Raw genomic sequence first — 20,538 nt, 5'->3', positions numbered from 1 at the left:
GCTGAAAAAAATTCTACCCCTTGAGCCTTGCACATTCCCTCCAGGGCCGAATTGATTGACAAGGCTCTCATCATGTATTCCCTCCTATCATGTATTAATGATCTTGGTAAAACACCTCCCACCATTCCTAACACGCTCCATTCAATGCCTCCTGTGGTCTTCCGTCAAAAGGATATCAGAAGGATTTTGATGAATCTTGATGCTAAGAAAGCTCCAGGTCCTGATGGTATTTCTCCACTTGTTCTCAAAACCTGTGCCCCTGAACTTACTCCTATTCTTTGCCGCCTTTTTTCACTTTCTTATTCCAAAGGTGTTTTTCCTTCTGCTTGGAAATTTGCTCATATCCAGCCAGTTCCTAAAAAGGGTGACAAATCCCTCCCATCCAATTATCGTCCCATTGCAATTACTTCTACTCTTTCTAAAGTAATGGAGAAATCAATTAACCGCCAACCCTGAAACTACCTAGAAACCTTCCGTCTGATCAACGATCGCCAGTATGGATTCCGTCAGTGTCGATCCACTGGTGATATTCTGGCTTATGTTACCCATTTATGGACTAATTCAATGGAAAGGTTCGGTGAAACACAAGTAGTTGCTCTTGACATCTCAAAGGCTTTTGATCGTGTTTGGCACAAAGGTCTTCTAAATAAGCTTCCATCTTATGGTTTGCCATCTGTTTTTAGTAATTGGTTATCCAGTTTTCTCTCTGATCGCTCACTGAGGGTGATGGTAGATGGCTCTCTGTCTTCTAACTTCTCCAGTAATGCCGGTGTCCCCCAAGGTTGAGTTCTTTCCCCCACTCTTTTCCTCTTGTATATCAATGACCTTCTTCCATTGACTGGAAATCCTATCCATAGTTTTGCCGATGATAGCACATTGCATTCAACTTTCCATTTTGAGAAACCTTGTCCTGCTCAATCAGCTTCAAGTTCTCGAAAATCTGCTGCCAATTCCTTAAATGCCGATCTTCAGGTAATTCTCCAGTGGGGCAAAGACAACTTAGTTGATTTCAACCCTTCTAAAACTCAGTCTTGTCTTATATCTCGCAAAAAGGATTCTTCTGCTCCTATGCTTATCTTTAGTGACACTCCGATTTCTAGGCAAAATGATATATCTCTTTTGGGGATTACCCTGACTTCTAATCTCTCTTGGCACAAGCATATTACAAATATTGCTTCCTCTGCATCTAAAAAACTTGGTTTTCTCTTTTGCTCTCGGCGTTACTTTTCTTCCAAACAGCTGCTCACTCTGTATAAATCGCAAATCCGCCCTGCCATGGAATATTGTTCCCACATCTGGGGTGGTGCCCCCAAAACCTCTCTCAGGCTTCTTGATTCCATTCAGAAGAGGGCAGTTAGGTTAATTAATGATTCATCTCTAACAGAGTCTCTCCACTCGCTTTCTCATAGAAGTACTGTTTCTGCTGCATGCCTCTTCTACAGATACTTCCATGGGCGCTGTTCTTCTGAATTGGCTTCTATAATTCCCGCTCTCTCAAAACAGTCCGAACACGTGCCGCCACCAGCCAACATCCATTTACTGTCCAACTTCAAACCCACAGAACTAACTTTTCATCTTCCTCATTTATTCATTCAAGTGCTGTTTTCTGGAACAACCTCCCTTCATACGTATTTCCTGAAAATTACAATCTACAGAAGTTCAAGTCCAATGTCAACAAATATCTTCTTTCGTCTTCTCAACCTCCAACCCAAACACGGTACTAAGTACTATAGGTTCTAATACCTCTCGTGTTTGGGGTTCTCATAAAAAAAAAAAAAAAAAAAAAAAATTCATGTCTGGGCAGAATTGCAGACACTTCCAAATTTGTGTACAAGCATGGTGGGAATTTGGATTAAATACCTCATAATCTATGAAAGCAAGGTGTTTTAAAGGTGTGGATTGAGCAAACTCAATGAACATTGGAAGTCAAGCAATATAGCTTGAATAACTAGGGAGATAATGACAGAATGGCTGATCTAGTTGGATAAAAGAATGATTAGCCGGAACAGAAAAGTTATTTTATTTCTTAACAGTGCCACATATCACCCACACATTAAACTGAATAATATTGAAATGTTGATTTTGTCTCCCAACATTACATCCACTTCCCAACCACTAAATCAAGGAAAAATTGCAAACTTTAAGATGAAATATCAACAAATGATTCTTAAACACCTGATTTCTAAACTTGATGAATAAAAAAGTTGTTCAGAACTTTGCAAAGGTATAGATGTACTACAAGCTATAATCTGGATTAGTACATCATGGAATACACTGAGCCACTGTACAATTAAAAACTGCTTTCCCAAAGCATAATTTGATTTGAGTATTAGTCAGTGTTGATGGTGATTTTGCAGATGCAGCTGATTCATCTCTCTACTTAATGGTTTGCTGTGGATACTTGGAAATTTTTCACCGAGCGATAAAGAATATGTTTCTAATGTATGTAGTGGTGGAAAGCATAAACACTGAATAAAAGACATTGTGAGTGAATTTATGAACAATGAAGAAATTGTGGAGGTATAGGCAGATGAAGAACCTGAAAAGGAAGAAAAACAGCACGATCCGGAATTCAAAAAATATGCTGATGCATTAGAGTAAAAAAGTAAAGTGCAGCCATTATCAACCCACTGCAGGATGGAAGCCTCCTCAACAATTCATGTTGAGGGAAATGGACCATAATCTACCACGCTGGTCCAGTGCGGGTTGGCAGATCGACCGTATTCAGCAGGCAGGGGCTTGAACCCCGGTCTACTCAAAGAGCGTGTGCTACTGCACTCCCGCTCCTGCCCACTCGGCTATTCTATATGAGCAAAAAATGATGAAAAGAAGTAAAACTAGTAAGTGATCTAATGAAAATTTCACAATGAAAATAAATACTCTAAACAAAGCAATTTATATTCATTTTTTACTAAAAGTTAATGATGTTTTATAATAAATAACACAAACAGAAGTTTGTTATTTATTTAAAATTAATTATTATTATTTATAAGTTAATTGAAACAAAAGGGTATAATGATAAGCAATAAAAGTCTTGTGTTAGGTAACCTGTTACAGTGAATTTCATTTACCTGAATTATTGAAACTGACTAAATGTACACTGATCTCATCAAAGCAGACACTTTCCTATAGCAGACATTTTCTTCTGCTCCACTAGTGTCCACAATAGAGGGGTTTCACTGTATACAAAAAAATAAAAAAAAAAAACAAAGAAAAAAAAAACAATTAATACAAAAACACATTATAAACGTACCGACCTATTTGTAAAATTTATTTTTCTCAAATGTTTGTTTTTTTTAAAATCCTTATCATTTAAATTTTCAGTATGTTCTTGTAACCTATACAATAATTTAAAGTTCCAGTGTACTCTGTAACACTTCAGAAGATTTCCTAATTTCTCTGGTTGTTGGCATAACTCTCTGGACCTCGATATCTTTGTTATCAGAATTTTATTTTCCTCTGTGTCACATTTATCTGATATAATTCCATTGAATATATCCTTGACTGACAGATCACCTGTTGTTTTAAAGATTTTCATCAAATTTCACACAGTTGTCAAAATTGAGTAATATTAAATGGATTACTGGATTTAAACTTGAATTACTCTGTTGGCACTGCACCTGCTTTCTTCAGTATTTATCACAACACTAGGCTGAATAATTCTGGCTTTACAAAAAGTTTTTGATTGTTTGCTCGGAAATTAAATCCATGCACTAGCCATTATATGCATGTATCTTAATAAGTTAATTTGCTGTGTCCTTAGTTTGAGCATCATCGCTCACTTTACTTTTTGCAGTATTTTTTTGTTGCATTGTACTTCTGTACAGTGTTTTGAAAACCTTTGATTCCATGATCCAAAGGTTGCACTATGGATGTTGTATTCGCTGGAAGAAATAAGAGTTTTATGTTGTTCAGCTGCACGTTGGATGAGCGGGACAGTTATCTAAGGTAAGGTAAATTTTTTTTTACTGACTTGCAATAATTCTCTGTTCCATTCATTCAGAAAGGCAATGAAAATTTGAGTTGTCATCCATACATATGTGTTGCTCTTATATTGAACTGGTAGGGCTTTGTCCCTCTGAAGACATGAGTATATTTACTTTTCCCAATTACAAAAAGCATATTTTTTTTTTTTTTTTTGTTTTGTGTTTCGTATTATATGTAAGAAGTCGCTATGTTAATTTCTAAATAATAAAGTATCCTTGGGCATTGCTCTAAAATAAACACCGGTTACATCACTTTTTAAAATGCAGTCTTGACTAAATTCTTCCATTAAATCAAAAGACATTTTCCACCCATTTTTGTGCTGAACCTGTATTCCAGTGATTTTTCTCCATGAAGTTATTTGTACAAAATTTTCTCTCTCTCTCTCTCTCCACCTGCTTAGACACCCACCTGTAGACTTAACATTGTTTACACTCAGTTCATTTGCAGATTCTTTTGTCTTTATGCATAGGATATTTCTACTGATGGAGCATTTTTTTATCTTGCACGTGTTACATCTCAGAAATGTTTCTTTCACAAGTTCCCGTTCTTTTCACATCTCTTCTTGTTCAAATTGTCATTCTCAGTTACTCCTAACTCATGCAATTTTCTATTCTTTAAAAGTTTACACAAGGTGTTTCACAGGCCGTGAAATAGTTTTAATGCAGCTTCTCTCTAACTATAAGGCGCCTCCGTAGCCAGGTGGGAAGGAGCAGCAGTGCATAGCACACGCTTCTCGATTAGACCGGGGTTCGAGCCCGTCACCACCAAATACAGAGGATGCGGAAAGGTCAAGAAATGACCACCGCATATCCCCAGAGCAATATGGCCTTAGCTGCTAATGCTCCTAAAAAAAAAAAAAAAAAAACCCAAAAAAAAATCTCTAACTATACTTAGGTAAGGCATCGTAAGCACATAGAATTTTGTTCTTTTCACTCACACTCAATCTCTGTATGTTTCTGCTAAATTTCTATTCTAAGTTTAATTCTTGACGGGTGTCAATTGCAAATGAAATTCAAGTCTATTCACGAAATGCAGACAGTAATACAGTACTGCACATATGCATTGTGAGGTCATGTGATTACTTTCAGGAAAGATTCAAATGTCTGGACAGTTCAATTAAATACCAGTAACTTGTCATACATGGCTGTAAAATATTACAATAGTGGGTTAGATTGCTCCTTTCCCCGAATTGTAAAAAACAGCAAAAACATCTTTTTTCTTTATTGTTCACTTTGTTTATAGGCACTCTGCTGCTTTTCCTGAAGGCTAGACATGTGGCAGTAATTAGAAGTTAAAAGGTACCTGTTTCATACAAATAGAGGTTGTAAACATTTGTCGTGATCAGGGTTGTAAACAATTGACAAATTTCTGACTTATACATAATTTTGGATGTTCTGGAAGATATTTTTTTTCTAATTAAAATAAAAAATGATAACAGTATATAGCAGTATGATCATAAGAGGCAGAAATCATATACATTATAATATTTGGATTTTCATTTTTTATTATGTGGCTGATTACAATGACCAGCTATAAAATCAACCAGAATTGACTGTGTGTGTATAATTCAAACAAATATTGAACCAACAGTTCAAGATATGAAGTAAAGGCATATAAATGAAGAATGCTAATTATTAAATTTTTAAATTTATTACTAAATTTAAGTGTGTGTGTGTGTTCCGGATAACTTCTACATATATAAATAGCTGGCTCTGTGCACAGAGCATATTATATACTTGTTTGAAAGGTTATACCTATATTTGTTCCATGGGCAGTAGTTAATTTATTTTTAGTATTTTCTAGAGTTAAGGATATTTGTTACTACTTTCTCTTCACTTTGTTTAAGTGGTTTTCATAGTTTTCCTGCTATTGCTAGAGTTAATGTAGCTATTCTCTTGAGTGTTACTGCTGTAGATTTTATATCATCATTTTCAATCCACTGCAGGATGAAGGCCTCTCCAGCAGCTTTCCAGTTCCTTCTGTTTTGTGCAATGGCCATCCATTTACTACCCACAGACTCATGAATTTCATCTGTCCATCTCAGTCATTGTTTTCCAGGTTTTCTTCTAGCTCCTCTTGGGTACCATTCTGTTATTTTCTTAGTCCATCTGTCATCATGTCTTCGAGCTATGTGTCCTGCCCAAGACCATTTTAGTTCTTTAGTTTTGATAAGAATGTCCTTTACTTGAGTTTCCTGCCTAATCCACGTATTTCTCTTCTTATCTAACTGTCTGATTCCCAATATAATTTGTTACATTCTTCGCTGTGTAGTTCTCAGCTTCTCTTCCATTCTTTTGTTGAGTGCCCAAGTTTCACTTTCATAAGTCATGGTGGGGAGTATACATTGGTTCATTATTTTATGTTTAAGACAAATTGGGATATTTCTCCTCAGTATGTGACTATATTTCCTGAAGCTATCTATCCAAAATTTATTCTTCTCTTGACTTCCAGCCATTTATCATTATTACAGCTAATGACTTGTCCCAGATAAGTGTGGACATAGTGGACATAGTGTTTTTTGTTATGCGGTTCCCGTGGTTTCCCACAAATCCGTGTTAAATACTCTGTTAACATAGCAAAGCCAGTCAGTGTGGGTTATGTGTGAATAGTGTTTTGTTTGTGTTGTTTGACTGGCCTCTTCGTTACTGGGAGGTACGAAGGAGCCTCCCAGCATCCGTCCACTGGCACGAGGAGCCGGACCAGGGAGTAAAAGACATCTGACGGGCCGTCCACACTCTTGCAGGAGCGAGAGTGGGGAAGGCCAAGGAAAGAGCAGAGAAGAGACAGGAAAGTGGAAGACAGACAAGATAGCAAGGATGACAGAGCGTAGGCATCCTCCCAGGCGAAACGGAGCAGGAAGAGTGCTAGGTGCAGTTGTGGGAGTCCTGGAGAAAGACTGTGGGTAGGAAGGAAGAAGAGAATAGGTAAAGTTCAAATTAAAGAGTCCAGGATCATCACAATGGAGAATCATGGAGCGGCGTCGACAGGGCTGGCCGCCATTTGCAGTTTCATGTCTGGAAGTTTCCGGTGCTGGTTATCAGTTGCTGTCTAGAGGAGGTTATCCAGGAGTAGTGTTCGGGAGTTGCAGGTGATGCCTGCGACGACGAAAGACCTCGTTGGCATAACTGGTCAGTGCACGGAAGGTATCATTAGATTCCAATAACTTGGTTTCTGGCCGAAGTGATGTAGTGTGGAGGTCTAGGAGTAGTTGGATTCTTAGATCTAAGTATACGTTGCATGAGTGCATCACGTGATCCCAGTCTTCAGGTTCTCCATAGGTACAGAGGGCATCCTCGACTAGGCCGAACTCTAGAAGGCGTCTCTTGAAGGACCCGTGGCCAGTTAATAGGAAGGAAGCATAGACGTTAGGGAAGAACCAAGTGGAACGTTGTTTGTTGATGTAGGGTACCTCAGGAAGGAAAAGTTTAGTAGTTGCACCAGTTGTGGAGTTATTCCAGTGGGTTTGCCATAAGTTTATCAATTCTAGCCACACACGTTTATGTTCCTGTTTGATGTCCATATCGGTACGGGTTTGAATAGTGAGGAATTCAGCTTCCTTATTCTTCTTAATTGCATTAGAGAATCCGATAAAAGCGACGTGGAGGTCCAAAGGGAGGCGGCCTGTTAGTAGCTGTAGGGCAGCAGTTGATGTCGTTCTACATGCGCGGGTCATTTGTAGTAGCATAAGTCATTGAATTTGCCGAATTTTACATTCAGCATGCACTAAAGTCATTCGGTGGTACCAAACTGCAGCTCCATATGTGACAATTGGTATAAATACTACTGAGTATAAAAGGCGTTGAGTTGGTCCTTTAAGACCCCAGTCCTTGCGGGTAAAACATGCTAACATAGTGATGTAATTTTTTATCTTTTCTTTGATAGCTTGGATATGGGGGATGAAAGTTCTCCTGTCGTCCAAAATTACTCCCAGGTACTTCACCGATCGGTAGTTTTTCAGTGGGCGGCCATTAAAACGTATGGTAGGAGGTCTGGAGAAGTCCAGTTTGCCTTTTAATAGGAGGGTTTTGCTCTTCTCAGTAGAGACTGAGTTTATTTTCAGTGGCCCATACGGACAGAGCAGAGAAAACAACCGTGGCCTGGGTTTCTATGGTGGCGCGGGTGGGGCCCTCAATGATGATAACCATGTCGTCGGCATAAGAAAGCTGAGTAGTGTGTGGGTAGTCCCTCAGGAGCCAGTCGTCGAGTATCATATTCCAGACAGCTGGCCCCAGGATGGAGACCTGGGGACAGCCTCGGGTTAGATGTCGGGTGATGCAATGATGCAGTGTCCCAGATAAGTATATGATTCCACCTTTTCAAGTACTGCTCCTTCAATCATAATTTTCCTTTCTGTGGCATACGTGTTCATCATTACTTTTGTTTTAGCCATATTCATCTTTAGTCCAAAATCCTTACTAACTCTGTGTAACTGATTAAGATTTTCCTCTAATTCTTTGGGATCATGGCTTATGACCACAATGTCATCTGCAAATCGTAAATGGTTTAGGTACTCTCCATTTTAAATTTCTTACTGTCTTTGTCTAGTCTAATAAAGGAGGTAGCATTCTAATATATATTTTCTTCAAAATCATAACATATGGGGTTTGTTATTTGGGGCTCTTGAGGCTCTAGCCCTAAATGCGCCTTAGTTTGTTATTTGTTATTTGGTTTTTAGGATCATTAGCAACTAAGGCCATATTGCTCCTGGATATGCGGTGGTCATTCCCTGACCTTTGCGCATCCTCCGTATTTGGTGGTGACAGGCTCGAACCCCGGTCTAATCAAGAAGCGTGTGCTACGCACTGCTGCTCCTTCCCACCTGGCTACAGAGATGCCTACAACAACATATGGAGTATGTATGCCTTGTCTTTCCAGTGCCCAAAACATTGTCTTATGCTGTATGGAGTCAAATGCCTTTTCATAATCCACAAATGCCAGGCATAATGGTGTTTTATATTCATTTGCTTTCTCCATTAGCTGTGATATTACTTGAAGGTGATCCATAGTTGAGATTCCTGTCCTAAAGCAACTTGCTCTTTCAGTTGATTCTCATCAAGTATTTTTTCTAATCTGTTAGTAATGACCCTTGTGAACAACTTGTAAATGTGGGATAACAAGATAATTGGTCTATAATTTCCAATTTCTGATTTATCTCCTTTCTTATGCAGCAGAACTATGATTGCATTATTCCACTCCTTAGGCATCACACCTTTTCTAATGCATTTTGTGAAGAGTCTTGCCAGTTTTTGTGTCATGTCTCTTCCTCCCAATTTTAACAACTCTACAGTAACTTCATCTTCCCCCAGGGCTTTCTGATTCTTCATTTTCTTCAACGCATGTCCTACCTCATCAGGAAGGATTTCAGGTATGTCGTATGTGTTACTAATTTGCGATCCATCTTCCCCACTGCTGGCATCATTCCCTTGCTCCTTGTATAATTCTCTATAGTAGTCTTCTGCTGTTTGAATTATGCCTTCTCTGCTATTTATAAGTACACCATTGGTATTTTTCAGTTTCATTATCATTTGTCTTTCTGTATTACTGTTCATGGCTGCTGATTTAAGTCCTTTGTTTTCCCTTAATGCCTGTTCTACTTTTCTTGAGTTAAATCTTTTTATGTCCTCTCTTATTCTCTTTCTAATGGCTTTGCATAACTCAGTATACTCAGTTTTGTTCTTGTCAGTGTTTATCTTGCTCTTCATTTGTTGTCTTCGGTTCATCATGACAAGTGTTTCTTGGCTAATTTTTTCTTTGGATTTCTTTTTACCTATAGGTTTCTTGGGCTTTATCACTTTCAGAAAGTTGTAATTTGGGCGTAATTGTTCAGTCAGACAGGCTGCAAGAGCAGGTAATGGTGTCTTGTCAATGATATACAGGAATTTTTCTAGCAGTGATAAGGAGGCGATTATCCCCTTGTATAAGGCAATGGTCAGGCCACACCTTGAGTAATGTATATAGGTTTCGAGGCCTCATTTCAGGAATAATGTAGAACTGCTGGAATGAGTACAGAGAAGGGGAACAAGATTGGTGAATGGAACAAAGGGTTGCTCTTACGAAGAATGACCTAAGTTTTTCAAATTACAATTTCTAGATATTAGGCACATGCGAGGTGATCTGATTGTGATGTATAAGGCTTTGAATGGGTTGAGCAAGTTCACTGCTGGTGGGATTATTCCTCTCGCTCAGATTAATCACCAGGTTAATTGCCTTTCCTCAATTTGAATTTATTCAAATTGAGGAAAGACAGTTGTAGAATAGAAGTGCAGAAATTTGCCTTTAGCCAGGAGATGTTTGATTGCTGGAACAAAATTCCATTTGAATTTGTAGAAGTTGACAGCTTAAATAAATTTAAGGCAGAACTAGACAAACATTTTGAGTAAATGGATTTGTGAAATGCATTTTTTTTTTTTTTTGGTTGAAGCTGTATACCTCTACTATTGCTAACTACGTATGGCTCTGCTAATGTTAACTATTGCAATGCCTTTTTTCATCTTTCAACTGACGATTGCATGATCACTTGACAATGGTTCCTGTACTTAAAACCCTATGATGTCATCTGAGTCATTAGTAATGATGATGTCAAGGTTATTCTCACCCCTAGTACTTTCTCCAAATTCTGGTACAAATAATGATCATCTGGTTTATTTAAAAAGAGATTTTCCCCATCTTGAGTTTTCCTCCCTCTTATGCCAACCAGTCTGGAGCAGATTAAAGTCACCCTTAAGAAAACGTTCATGCTTGCCTACCCATTCCATCTGCATGTAAAGACTTGTCATTTTCTTCCCAGTCTTTTGGTCTGTCATCTTCTCAGTATGAAGAGTTTTTCATCAGTAAAGACTGATGTAAAGTACCTATTCAAATTATCTGCAATTTATCAGCTGGGTTATCTAAGACTTTTGCCACAAACAGTGCACAAGGGTCCAATCTAATTAGCTTTCTTCTTTGTTGTATTCACATACATGAAAAATTTTTCTGAACAGTGTAAACTCCCACTCTCATGGTTGCTTTGTTTCTAACTACCTCACAACATACAGAATCTATGCTGGCAGGCATAACATCTTGGCAAAAACTCCTTTTGTGCTCAGGCTGCTTTGTTAAGAAGCATGACACCTCCACCCTTTCTATCCTCCTGTCTTTCCTAAATACATTATACATTCCAGATTGGAACTTGCCGACTGGGCTAGCCGAGTGGGTAAAGTACCTGCCCGGCAACCCAAAGGTCGCGTGTTCGATTCCCGCCTCGGGCTTGGATCAAAGTACTGCAAAAACCTTGGGAGGTGCAATATGGCCACAGAAGCCGATGCGCCAACAACTACCAAATCAAAAAAAAAAAAAAAAAATTGGAACTCATCACCAATTTCCGGGTGGCACCACATTTCTGTTAGTCCTATTATATCAGAATTAGTTGTTCTAACTAGGTGTTCAAATTTAGCCATTTTATTGACAACACTCCTGATACAGGTACCGGACCATTTATCTGGCTTCCAGAAAACCAGATATTTTTGAAAGTGGCTAGTTTTGAATCTGGCGGGCTGTTTTTTGACAACATGCAGGTGCGGAATATAGCGAGCATGAATCGTAGCAGTCAATTGCATGTCAGTTTCAGTATGACTATGACAGCTGCTGTGTACACCTGCCCCTCTACATTTATGTGATTAATTTTTCGCTCAGTATATTGAAGAAAGTAGAGTTACTTATGAGACTTGATAAAGGTGCTTCAATGCAGCATTTGAGTGAGGAGAATCTACTATCAATGATATCAAGAACAGATACTTAAATTCTACAGTGATAGTGATGTGCGTAAATTAATGGACAAGCGAAGAGTCACACCAGTCGAAGAGTGTAGAAGTGGACAGAGTGTTGTTTGAATGGATTAGGCAGCGTCGGAGTGAAAAGTTTCCACTTGATCATTCCATTTTAATGGCCCAAGCTAAACTTTTTTTTTCACGAGGAATTAAATTTGACAACTCCATGTGAATATTCATCTGGGTGGTTCAACAGATTTAAACAAAGGCATTTGCAAGCTGAAGATTTGTGGAGAAAAGGCTTCTGCAGACCACAATGCTGCAGAGGCGCATTTAGATGAATTTTCCAAATTGGTTTCTGATGAGGGACTGTCAGCTGAACAGGTGGACAATGCAGACAAAACTTTTTCTTTTTATTCTGGCATTACATACTTAGGAAATCATATGTAACACAAGATGAATCAGTGCCAGCAAGGTATAAGGATTCCAGGGAATGACTTATGATTCTTACATATTTCGTTGCAGGTGGCACCAACAAGTGCAAATTATGCACTGTTGGGTAAAATCAGAATCCTAGGGCATTTTAGGGAGTCAGGGCGTTTCCTGTGATTTTTAAGGCAAATAAGCACAACACAGATTTTCACTGATTGGTTTCTAAAGAACTTTGTGCCTGATGCCAGGGCTCATTGTAAATCTGTGGGACTACCTGATGACTGCAAAATAATTTTGGTGCTTGATAACTGTTCCGCACACCCTCCTTATGAAGTTATAGTCGAGAATAATGTATGTGCTGTTTACTTGCATCCCAATTGTACTTCGGAAATTCAGCCTTTAGACCAAGGCATTCTTTGTGCGTTCAAATGCAGGTACAGGGATGTATTTCTGTGGAAAATACTAGACACTTGCAACAAAGGTACAGGGATAAAAGAATTTCAGAAAGCATTTAATGTTAAAGATGCACTTTGGAGTGTAGCAAAGTCCTGGGACAATGCACCCAAGGATACTTTGATAAACTGCTGGCATAAACTATGGCCATCTAACTTATTTCTTGATGGTGATGATCATGATGAACCTGATTTTTGTGGTTTTCGTATGTCTGATGAGAAAGAAATAGTGAAGAATTTATTGGCTTATTCAAAATGTTTGTCACGTGAAGTAGCCAAGTCACTTGATGAAGGGACTATACAAGAGTGTATAAACATTGATTGTGATGCTCCGGTTGTGCTCCAACTTACTGATAGTGATTGTAGATATGGTAGTGAATGCTTATAACAACAAATCAAATGAGAGCGATGATGACGATGGTGATGACAGTGCATGAAAGAAGTGAAAGTGTCTATAGATAGGTGCATCGGCCTGACTGAGGAACTGATTCAGGAAATGGAGCAAAAAAGCTTCATCAATGAGCAGCATATAACATTAATGTATAAAATACAAGAGGTTTTCAATAAAAAAAACCAAAGTATATGAATGAACAGAATCTGCAGGACATATTTCCAAAGATCAACCAGAAACTTTCAAGTAAAGTTCAGCCTGAGCTTGAGCCTCAACCTTCAACCTCCAATACCTGTCACCCCAGATGTTGAATTACCTTCAGATGGAAGATTAGTGGATTAATATTGATTAAACAGACCTGCTCTAGAATTGTATTGATTTGTATCTGTTAAATGCAATTTATTTCTTTACTTTTTATTGTTTATTTTATATTTTAAGTATATATTAAGCCCTGGTCCAGAAAACCGTAAAATCCAGAAATCCTAGTCACCTCCGGTCCCAGGCTTGCTGGATGAATGGTCTGGTATCTGTATTACTGTAGACACAGTTGAGACAAAGTAATCTTCTACAGTTTAGTACCCTGCACCCCTTGAAATTATTTAGGTTTATATCCCAAGCTTTATCTTCCCTCTCATTTGATACATTGCTACCCTCAGAACATCTTATCAAAATCAGCTGTTGTGGCAACAAACAAGAATTCATGTGTAAGTCCAAACATTACTTTGATCCATATCATCAGATAAACTAATTACCCTTCTTTCCCCCCCCCCAACCAACCACCATTTTCCCTGAACATATGTAGGTGTGTGTGTGTGTATGTAGTTATTTTTTTCCCTGCTGATTTCCTTTTTAAATTTTTCTGTTAACTTGTCTTACCATCTTCATTTATCCTCTAAGAAATTGGTTATAATTGCAAGTGTATATTGTATAATCAACAAGACATTTTTCTTAATGTTCAGTCTTTACAGTTTTGTTTTTACAATTCATAGATGTTTAAAAAATGGACTGGTTACTCAAGATATGGTAGATGATTATGATCCCTCTTTAATGTTTACTATTCCAAGGCTGGCAATTGTTTGGTAAGTAAAAAATTAAAATATTTTCTTAAATTATTCTAGAAATATAGTTATTTACCTTTGTGAATTTTTTTCACACATATTGAGTGTTCTATTCTAGTACAGGGGTGGTGAACCTTTCTAAGGGTGTGTGCCAAAATTGGCTAAGTCTTTTATTAAAAAACTATCCTTGCGTGCCCCTCTGAAGGCGGTATCCAAAATTTTGCTACAATTTCGTTAGTATGTCTCACCAATCAGATTTCAAACAAATGACTGCATTAATACAACTATTTATTGAATGGTGTGATGTCGCTACATGCCTTGCACAGAAAATAGGCATGCACAAGTCACGACTCAAGGTGGATTCCTGGAGTAATGTTGTTTCGAAGTTTGAAATTTTTTTGGGATGCTCTGAATTCCCCTCGCCATGGGTTCGCTACCCTTGTTTTAGGATCTGCATTTTACAGTTTTTAAAATATTTCTGTTTCTCATCCCCCCCCCATAAGGAGTGCTGAGTTATTCTTATAAAATTTAATGTTTAAGTAAGATTAAATGCAACTAGGCATAATATTTTAAGAGTTATAATTAACCATAGACAACTCTTCAATGAAAAACTACGATAGTAGTGTAAAGGGCATCATTTCATCTGTATCTCATATTGTGCTCATCGTTCACATCGAGTTGCCATGTATTGCACTACCTTAATAAGTAGTGTTTCACTAATAGAGAAGACTATTGTTACTTATTCTCAGTGGGCACCACCACCCAGAAGGCACTGTTTCAAATCTTGTTGGCTTTTCATTGGTGGGTGGGCAGGTACCTTGGTATTGCAGACATGACAACCCAGTTGTGAAAATAATCCCACAATATGCTAAACTTTTAAGTAAGACTAAATGCAACTAGGCATACTATTTTAAGAGTTATAATTATCTGTATAATATCGGTGTAGATACAGCATGGACAACTCTTAAACGAAAAACTACAATAGTCATGTAAAGGGTATCATTTCATCTGTATCTCATATTGTGCTCATCCTTCACAACGAGTTGTCATGTATTGCACTACCTCGAATAAGTAACACTTCTGTAATAGAGAAGACATGGTAACTTGTTGTGAAGAATGAGCACAATATGAGATAGAGATGAAATGATGCTCTTTACATTACTATTGTAGTTTTTCATTTAAGAGTTGTCTATCTACACCATTTTATATATTTTAAAATTTAACAAATTTCATATTTTTTATCCTTTAGATGCCTTTTGAATTCTTAGATTATAAATCAAAATGTGTAATGTGCGTATGTCTTTATTTCTCCCCTCCCCACAATCTGATATTTAAAGAGTGATTATTTATTCTTCTGAAATTCAATAATTTTCACATTTATGATAATTTAAAAATCTAATTCATCTAGATGCAGGATGCCAGAATCTGTAGACACTAGATGCTAGAATGTAGCACATATGTATAGTAGACTCTTGTAAATCTGACATCTGTATGCCAGAATATCCTGGATATTTTGAAAATTACAGTTTTTAAGGTTACACATATAACCTAAGTATTTAGGAGAAGCCAAAATCCAGCATCACAGGTTAACCCGGTCATAGTCTGCCACCCCCCCCCCCCCCAAACTAGATTTTTAACCATAACTTGAAAATTTCCCCCTTGAAAACAAAACTAATTTCTATAATTTCTACTCAATTTACAAAATTGATAAAAAAAAAACAACACTTTGCTTTACTGTAATTGTTTCAGGGAACAATATTTTGCATTATTGCCTTATTACAATATTTTACATTTACATTATTATTGAAACTCTCAATATACATAAACAGAAGTATATTCTTTGATTTCGTGCCTTTAAATTGTAGAAAGAATGTACAATCACATATCATTTTATGTAATTATGACTGCAAAAAATAGCGACCATTCACTTTGATTATATAATGCATCGCTGCATTCGTTAGAATTTTGCGAATCATCGTGGCACCACTCGCAAAAACAAATCAACAAACACGGAACCATAATTGATTGGTCAAGCTTATGTCATTAGCATTACCAAGGTGATACAAGGAGAAAATAAAAATATGAGCAATTTTCTTGGAAAAGAAACATTTGAGCCTCATTACTTTTGAACAGTATTTTGCATTATAGCTCTGTTACATTATTTTGCTTTATTGCTTTATGTAATTTTTGTATGAAAGAATTGCAGCAAATTGTTTTTGAAAAACAAAAATATCGTATTTCTTTTATTCAATACAATAATGAGCCAAAACATTATGACCAGTGAGTCATTATGCAAATTAGCATTAGCATTAGTAGAGGCATACGATACAAGAAATCAAGCTTATGCAGCATCAGCCAAAAAAAAAAAAAAAAAAAAGACCCGCTCCCATTTCACCCCTCTGTTCGTTCCAAATACTTGTCCAGTTCACCTTTAAATTTATTTAGGCTATCAACTTCCACAACAAAAGATGGAAATCTGTTCCACCAATGAACTACCCGCTGGCTAAAGGCAAACTTCCGCACATCTATCCTACAACTTTCTTTCCTCAATTTGAATTTATGCCCTATCAGGTGATTATTCTGAGCAAGAGGAAGAATCCCATCAGCATTGAGCATGCTCAAACCATTCAAGGCTTTATACACCTCAATCAGATAACCTCGCAGGCGCCTAGTCTCCAGACAATGTAATCTGCAAAACTAGTCTTTCTTCGTAACAGCAACCGGTCGTTCCATTCACTAATCTTGTTGTCCTTCTCTGTACATGTTCCAAAAGCTCTACATCCTTCTTAAAATGAGGCCTCCAGACCTGTATATACAGTACTCAAGGTATGGCCTGACCAACGCCTCATACATGGGGATAATCACCTCCTTATCCCTGCTAGAAAAATTCCTGTATATCATTGACAAGACACCATGAGTGTCTTGCAGACCATCTGCACTACTCAGAAAACTTCATATCTGTCTGCACAATTACCCCCAGGTCCTTTTCATTCTCTACCACTGTCAGTGTAGTACCACAGAGTTGATACGTTATTCTGGGGTTACTGCTTCCCATATGTAGTACTTTACAGTTGTCAATTGCCTCCTCTCAGCCCATCTGCTCAACTTTTCTAGATCCTGTTGCAGCAGCATACTGTCATTAGTGTCCTTAACAACCCTGCCAACTGCATCGTCTACAAACTTGGACATTAAGCCTGATATACCATCATCAATATCATTTATAAATACTGAAAACAACACTGAACCCTGAGGAACTCCACTAATAACATTAATCAACGAAGTGCAGTGTTCATTGATTACCACTCTGTCTTCTCACACTCAACCATCCCTTTATTCATAGCAGCAATTTGCATCCAATGCCACACTGCTCCAGTTTGTGCAGCAGTCTTCCATGTGCAACAGTATCAAAAGCCTTTCTAAGATGAAGATATATATCAAAGTTATTCTCTGCATCCAGTTCCTTTGTGACCACATCATAGTATCCAATCAAATTGGTCAGACAAGACTTCCCCTTAACAAAACCATGCTGTGTCCGAGATATAACTGAAGTCTCGAGATGATCCTGTAGTGCTTCTTTAACCAGTGCCTCCATTAAATTTCCTGGAACAGAAGTTAAACTAACAGGTCTATAATTGCCTGTCTCTCCCTTTGATCCTCCTTTGTGGATTGTGGTCACATTTGCACATCTCCAGTCCATGGGTACCTCCCCTGAGTACAAGGAAGCTCTCATAATTATGGCTAAGGGTTAGCTTACTTCCTTTGCTGCCTCCTTTAATATAACTGGATAGATCCCATTCACCCCAGGTGACTTTTTTTTATGTTTATCTTCAACAAATTCTCTTCCTCTTTCCTCTCAGTTATTACAAAATCATCTAGCTCACTGCCAGAGTTTAATTCACCTCTGACATTCTTTTCCCTGAATAACTCCTCATGTGTGAATGTAGATGCAAAATACTCATTTAGTTTGTTAGCCAACTAAATGGAGCAGGATCATCAACAGTTGAACCATCAATATCCACTGGAATAATCTGATTCGTCCCTTTACTTCTCGAGTTTACATAGGTAAAGAACTCTTTGCTGTTTTTCTTTGCATCCTTTGCCAAAGATTTCTTATCTGCCTTTGCCTGCCTAATCTCCTTTGTGACTTGGTTACAGACCTGCTTATATCTATTATAGGCTTCCACCACATGCATTTATTTATATGTATCCCATGCATTTTTCTTCTCTGCCACATGTCTCATTAGTTCATCTGACATCCATTTAGGTCTAAAACTTAAACAATATTTCTTAGTTGGTATGTAAAGCCTAGTAGTTTCTAATATTAATTCTTTGAATGCCTCCCATTTTGAATTTGCTGTTTGTTACATCATCAGTTGGTCCCACCATATAGAATTTAAATACTGTCTCAGACCACCATAGTTGCCTTTACGAAAGCAAAAACCATTCCTTTACCCCTGATGGTAGTTGCCTCTTTGAGTAAATCCCACTTCAGCACACTCCGATCACTGCCCCTAGTGGTTCCTTTATCTGCAGATTCTTAATGCATGAAGAATCACTACTGATAATCAGATCAAGGGTATTACTCCCTCTATTTGCCTCCCGAACATGCTGATGTAGAAAACAATCATCCAATAAATCCATAAAATCCTTGCTAGCATGTGAGTGACCAACCCACAAATTCCAGTCATTTTCCGGGAAATTAAAATTCCCCATTATATAAGACTCTGATTTACTGGCCCACTCCATTTCCCTGTACTGTTTTTTATTATACCCATCAGAGTCATTATACCTATAACACACTCCTACTCCCAATTTTGATCTCCCAATGATTATGTCACACCAAACTGACTCGACACTGCACTGTCCAGTGATGTTGACTGGCTGCACTTTCTTGGATTTTATGTGTTTCTTAACTAATAGCATAACCTCTCCTCCCTTCCTATCCTGTCTAACTTCCTGCACACATTGTACTCCCCAAATTCCAGTTCTGCATTCCTTACATCTGTGTGACACCACGTCTCTGATATCCCAATAATATCTGCCTTTGATGTTTTGACGAACACCTCAAATTCATCAACTTGATATACTAAGCTCCTAGCATTGGGGTATATGCAAGTATACATGCACTTGTTTCTATTCTTAGCTGCCCTAACACAACCCATGTGTTTACTTGTACCGCAGTGACTCCCAGCCGTCTTTGAAACACCCTGCATCTTGTTTTCCAGGCTGCTGCTCATTCCAATAGAAGCAGTGCAAGAATTACTTTCACCTCTACCAGCGGCAACTGTTAATCTATTATTCTGTTTATCCCCTGAAGCTAGCAGTTTTCCGACCCACCTGAATTGCCTCGATAGCAAACATTCTTGCACACTTTCTATTTAAGTGTATTCCATCCCTGTAGAAGCAGTCTCTCCTTTTAACAAGCACAGACCAAGCTGAAAAAATTTTACCCCTTGAGCCTTGCACAATCTTTCCCGTGCCGAATTGATCGACACGGCTCTCATCATATACTCCCTCCTATCGTGTTTGGGCAGAATTGCAGACACTTTTAAATTCAACCCTAACTCACGGCTTTTTTTCAGCATTGTCTTGTACTTGTTAAGTAATTCTGCCGGTCTCCTACTCTTAATATCATTAGTGCCAACATGTACAACAATATCACCCTTTGTGCCCTTAAAGGATGATATCTGCCCTACAACGTCATCAACCTTTGCCCCTGGCAGAATACACTGGTCCTGTTCCATCTCTACTTTTTGCAAAATATGTTTCCCGTTTCCCCGACAATAGAGTCACAAATTGAAGCAACTGCATGTGAACTACAATGCATGTGTGGGTTGGGACATGATATAAAAAATACCTGATTCTGAGCTTCATTAATCACTGTTACTGTTGTTCTTCAGATGGGAAAGGCAATGGACTTAAGCAAGTTTGACAAATGCCAAATTATAATTGCGTGACGACTCGGTCAGAGTATATCCGAAATGGCACGGCTGGTGTGGTGCTTATGGTCTGCCATCGTTAGTACCTACCAAAAGTGGTCCGAGGTAGGTGACACCCACGAACTGCTGCCGAGGTATTGGATGACCACGGCTCATCAATGCTTCAGGTGAGTGAATGCTCTCCCAGATGGTCCATGGCAACAGAGAGGCGACTGTACTGGAAATCGCTGGTAATTGGAATGTTGGTGACGGGAGTAATGTGTCACAACACACAGTACATAGAACCCTGCTGAAAATGGGCTGCGTAGCCACAGGCTGTTCTGAGTGCCTATGCTAACTACTGTTCACTGGCGACAGCGCTTACAACGGGCACGCAAGCATCGAAACTGGACCTTGGGTGATTGGAAGAAGTTGGTCTGGTCTGACGAATCACGTTTCCTGTTGTACCATGTGGACGACTGGTACGTGTGCATCTTTTACCTGGGGAAGTGATGGTGCATGGACGCACCATGGGACAAAAGTAAGCCGGTGGCA

At 38.3% G+C, this 20,538-nt stretch overlaps 1 protein-coding gene across 1 annotated transcript in view; it reads left to right on the top strand.

Annotated features, from left to right (window-relative positions):
- Positions 1-20,538, top strand: part of LOC150085745 (lateral signaling target protein 2 homolog) — a 430,079-nt gene that overhangs the window by 116,840 nt on the left and 292,701 nt on the right. Inside the window, 1 exon segment of the mRNA XM_090374675.1 lies at positions 13,997-14,086. Within this exon segment, the coding sequence (XP_090230801.1) occupies positions 13,997-14,086 (90 nt within the window).

Source organism: Mastigoproctus giganteus, chromosome 5, assembly GCF_048544385.1.
Source record: "Mastigoproctus giganteus isolate SK-2022 chromosome 5, ASM4854438v1, whole genome shotgun sequence".
NCBI lineage: Eukaryota > Metazoa > Arthropoda > Arachnida > Uropygi > Thelyphonidae > Mastigoproctus > Mastigoproctus giganteus.
This window is presented reverse-complemented; position numbering and strand designations above follow the sequence as displayed.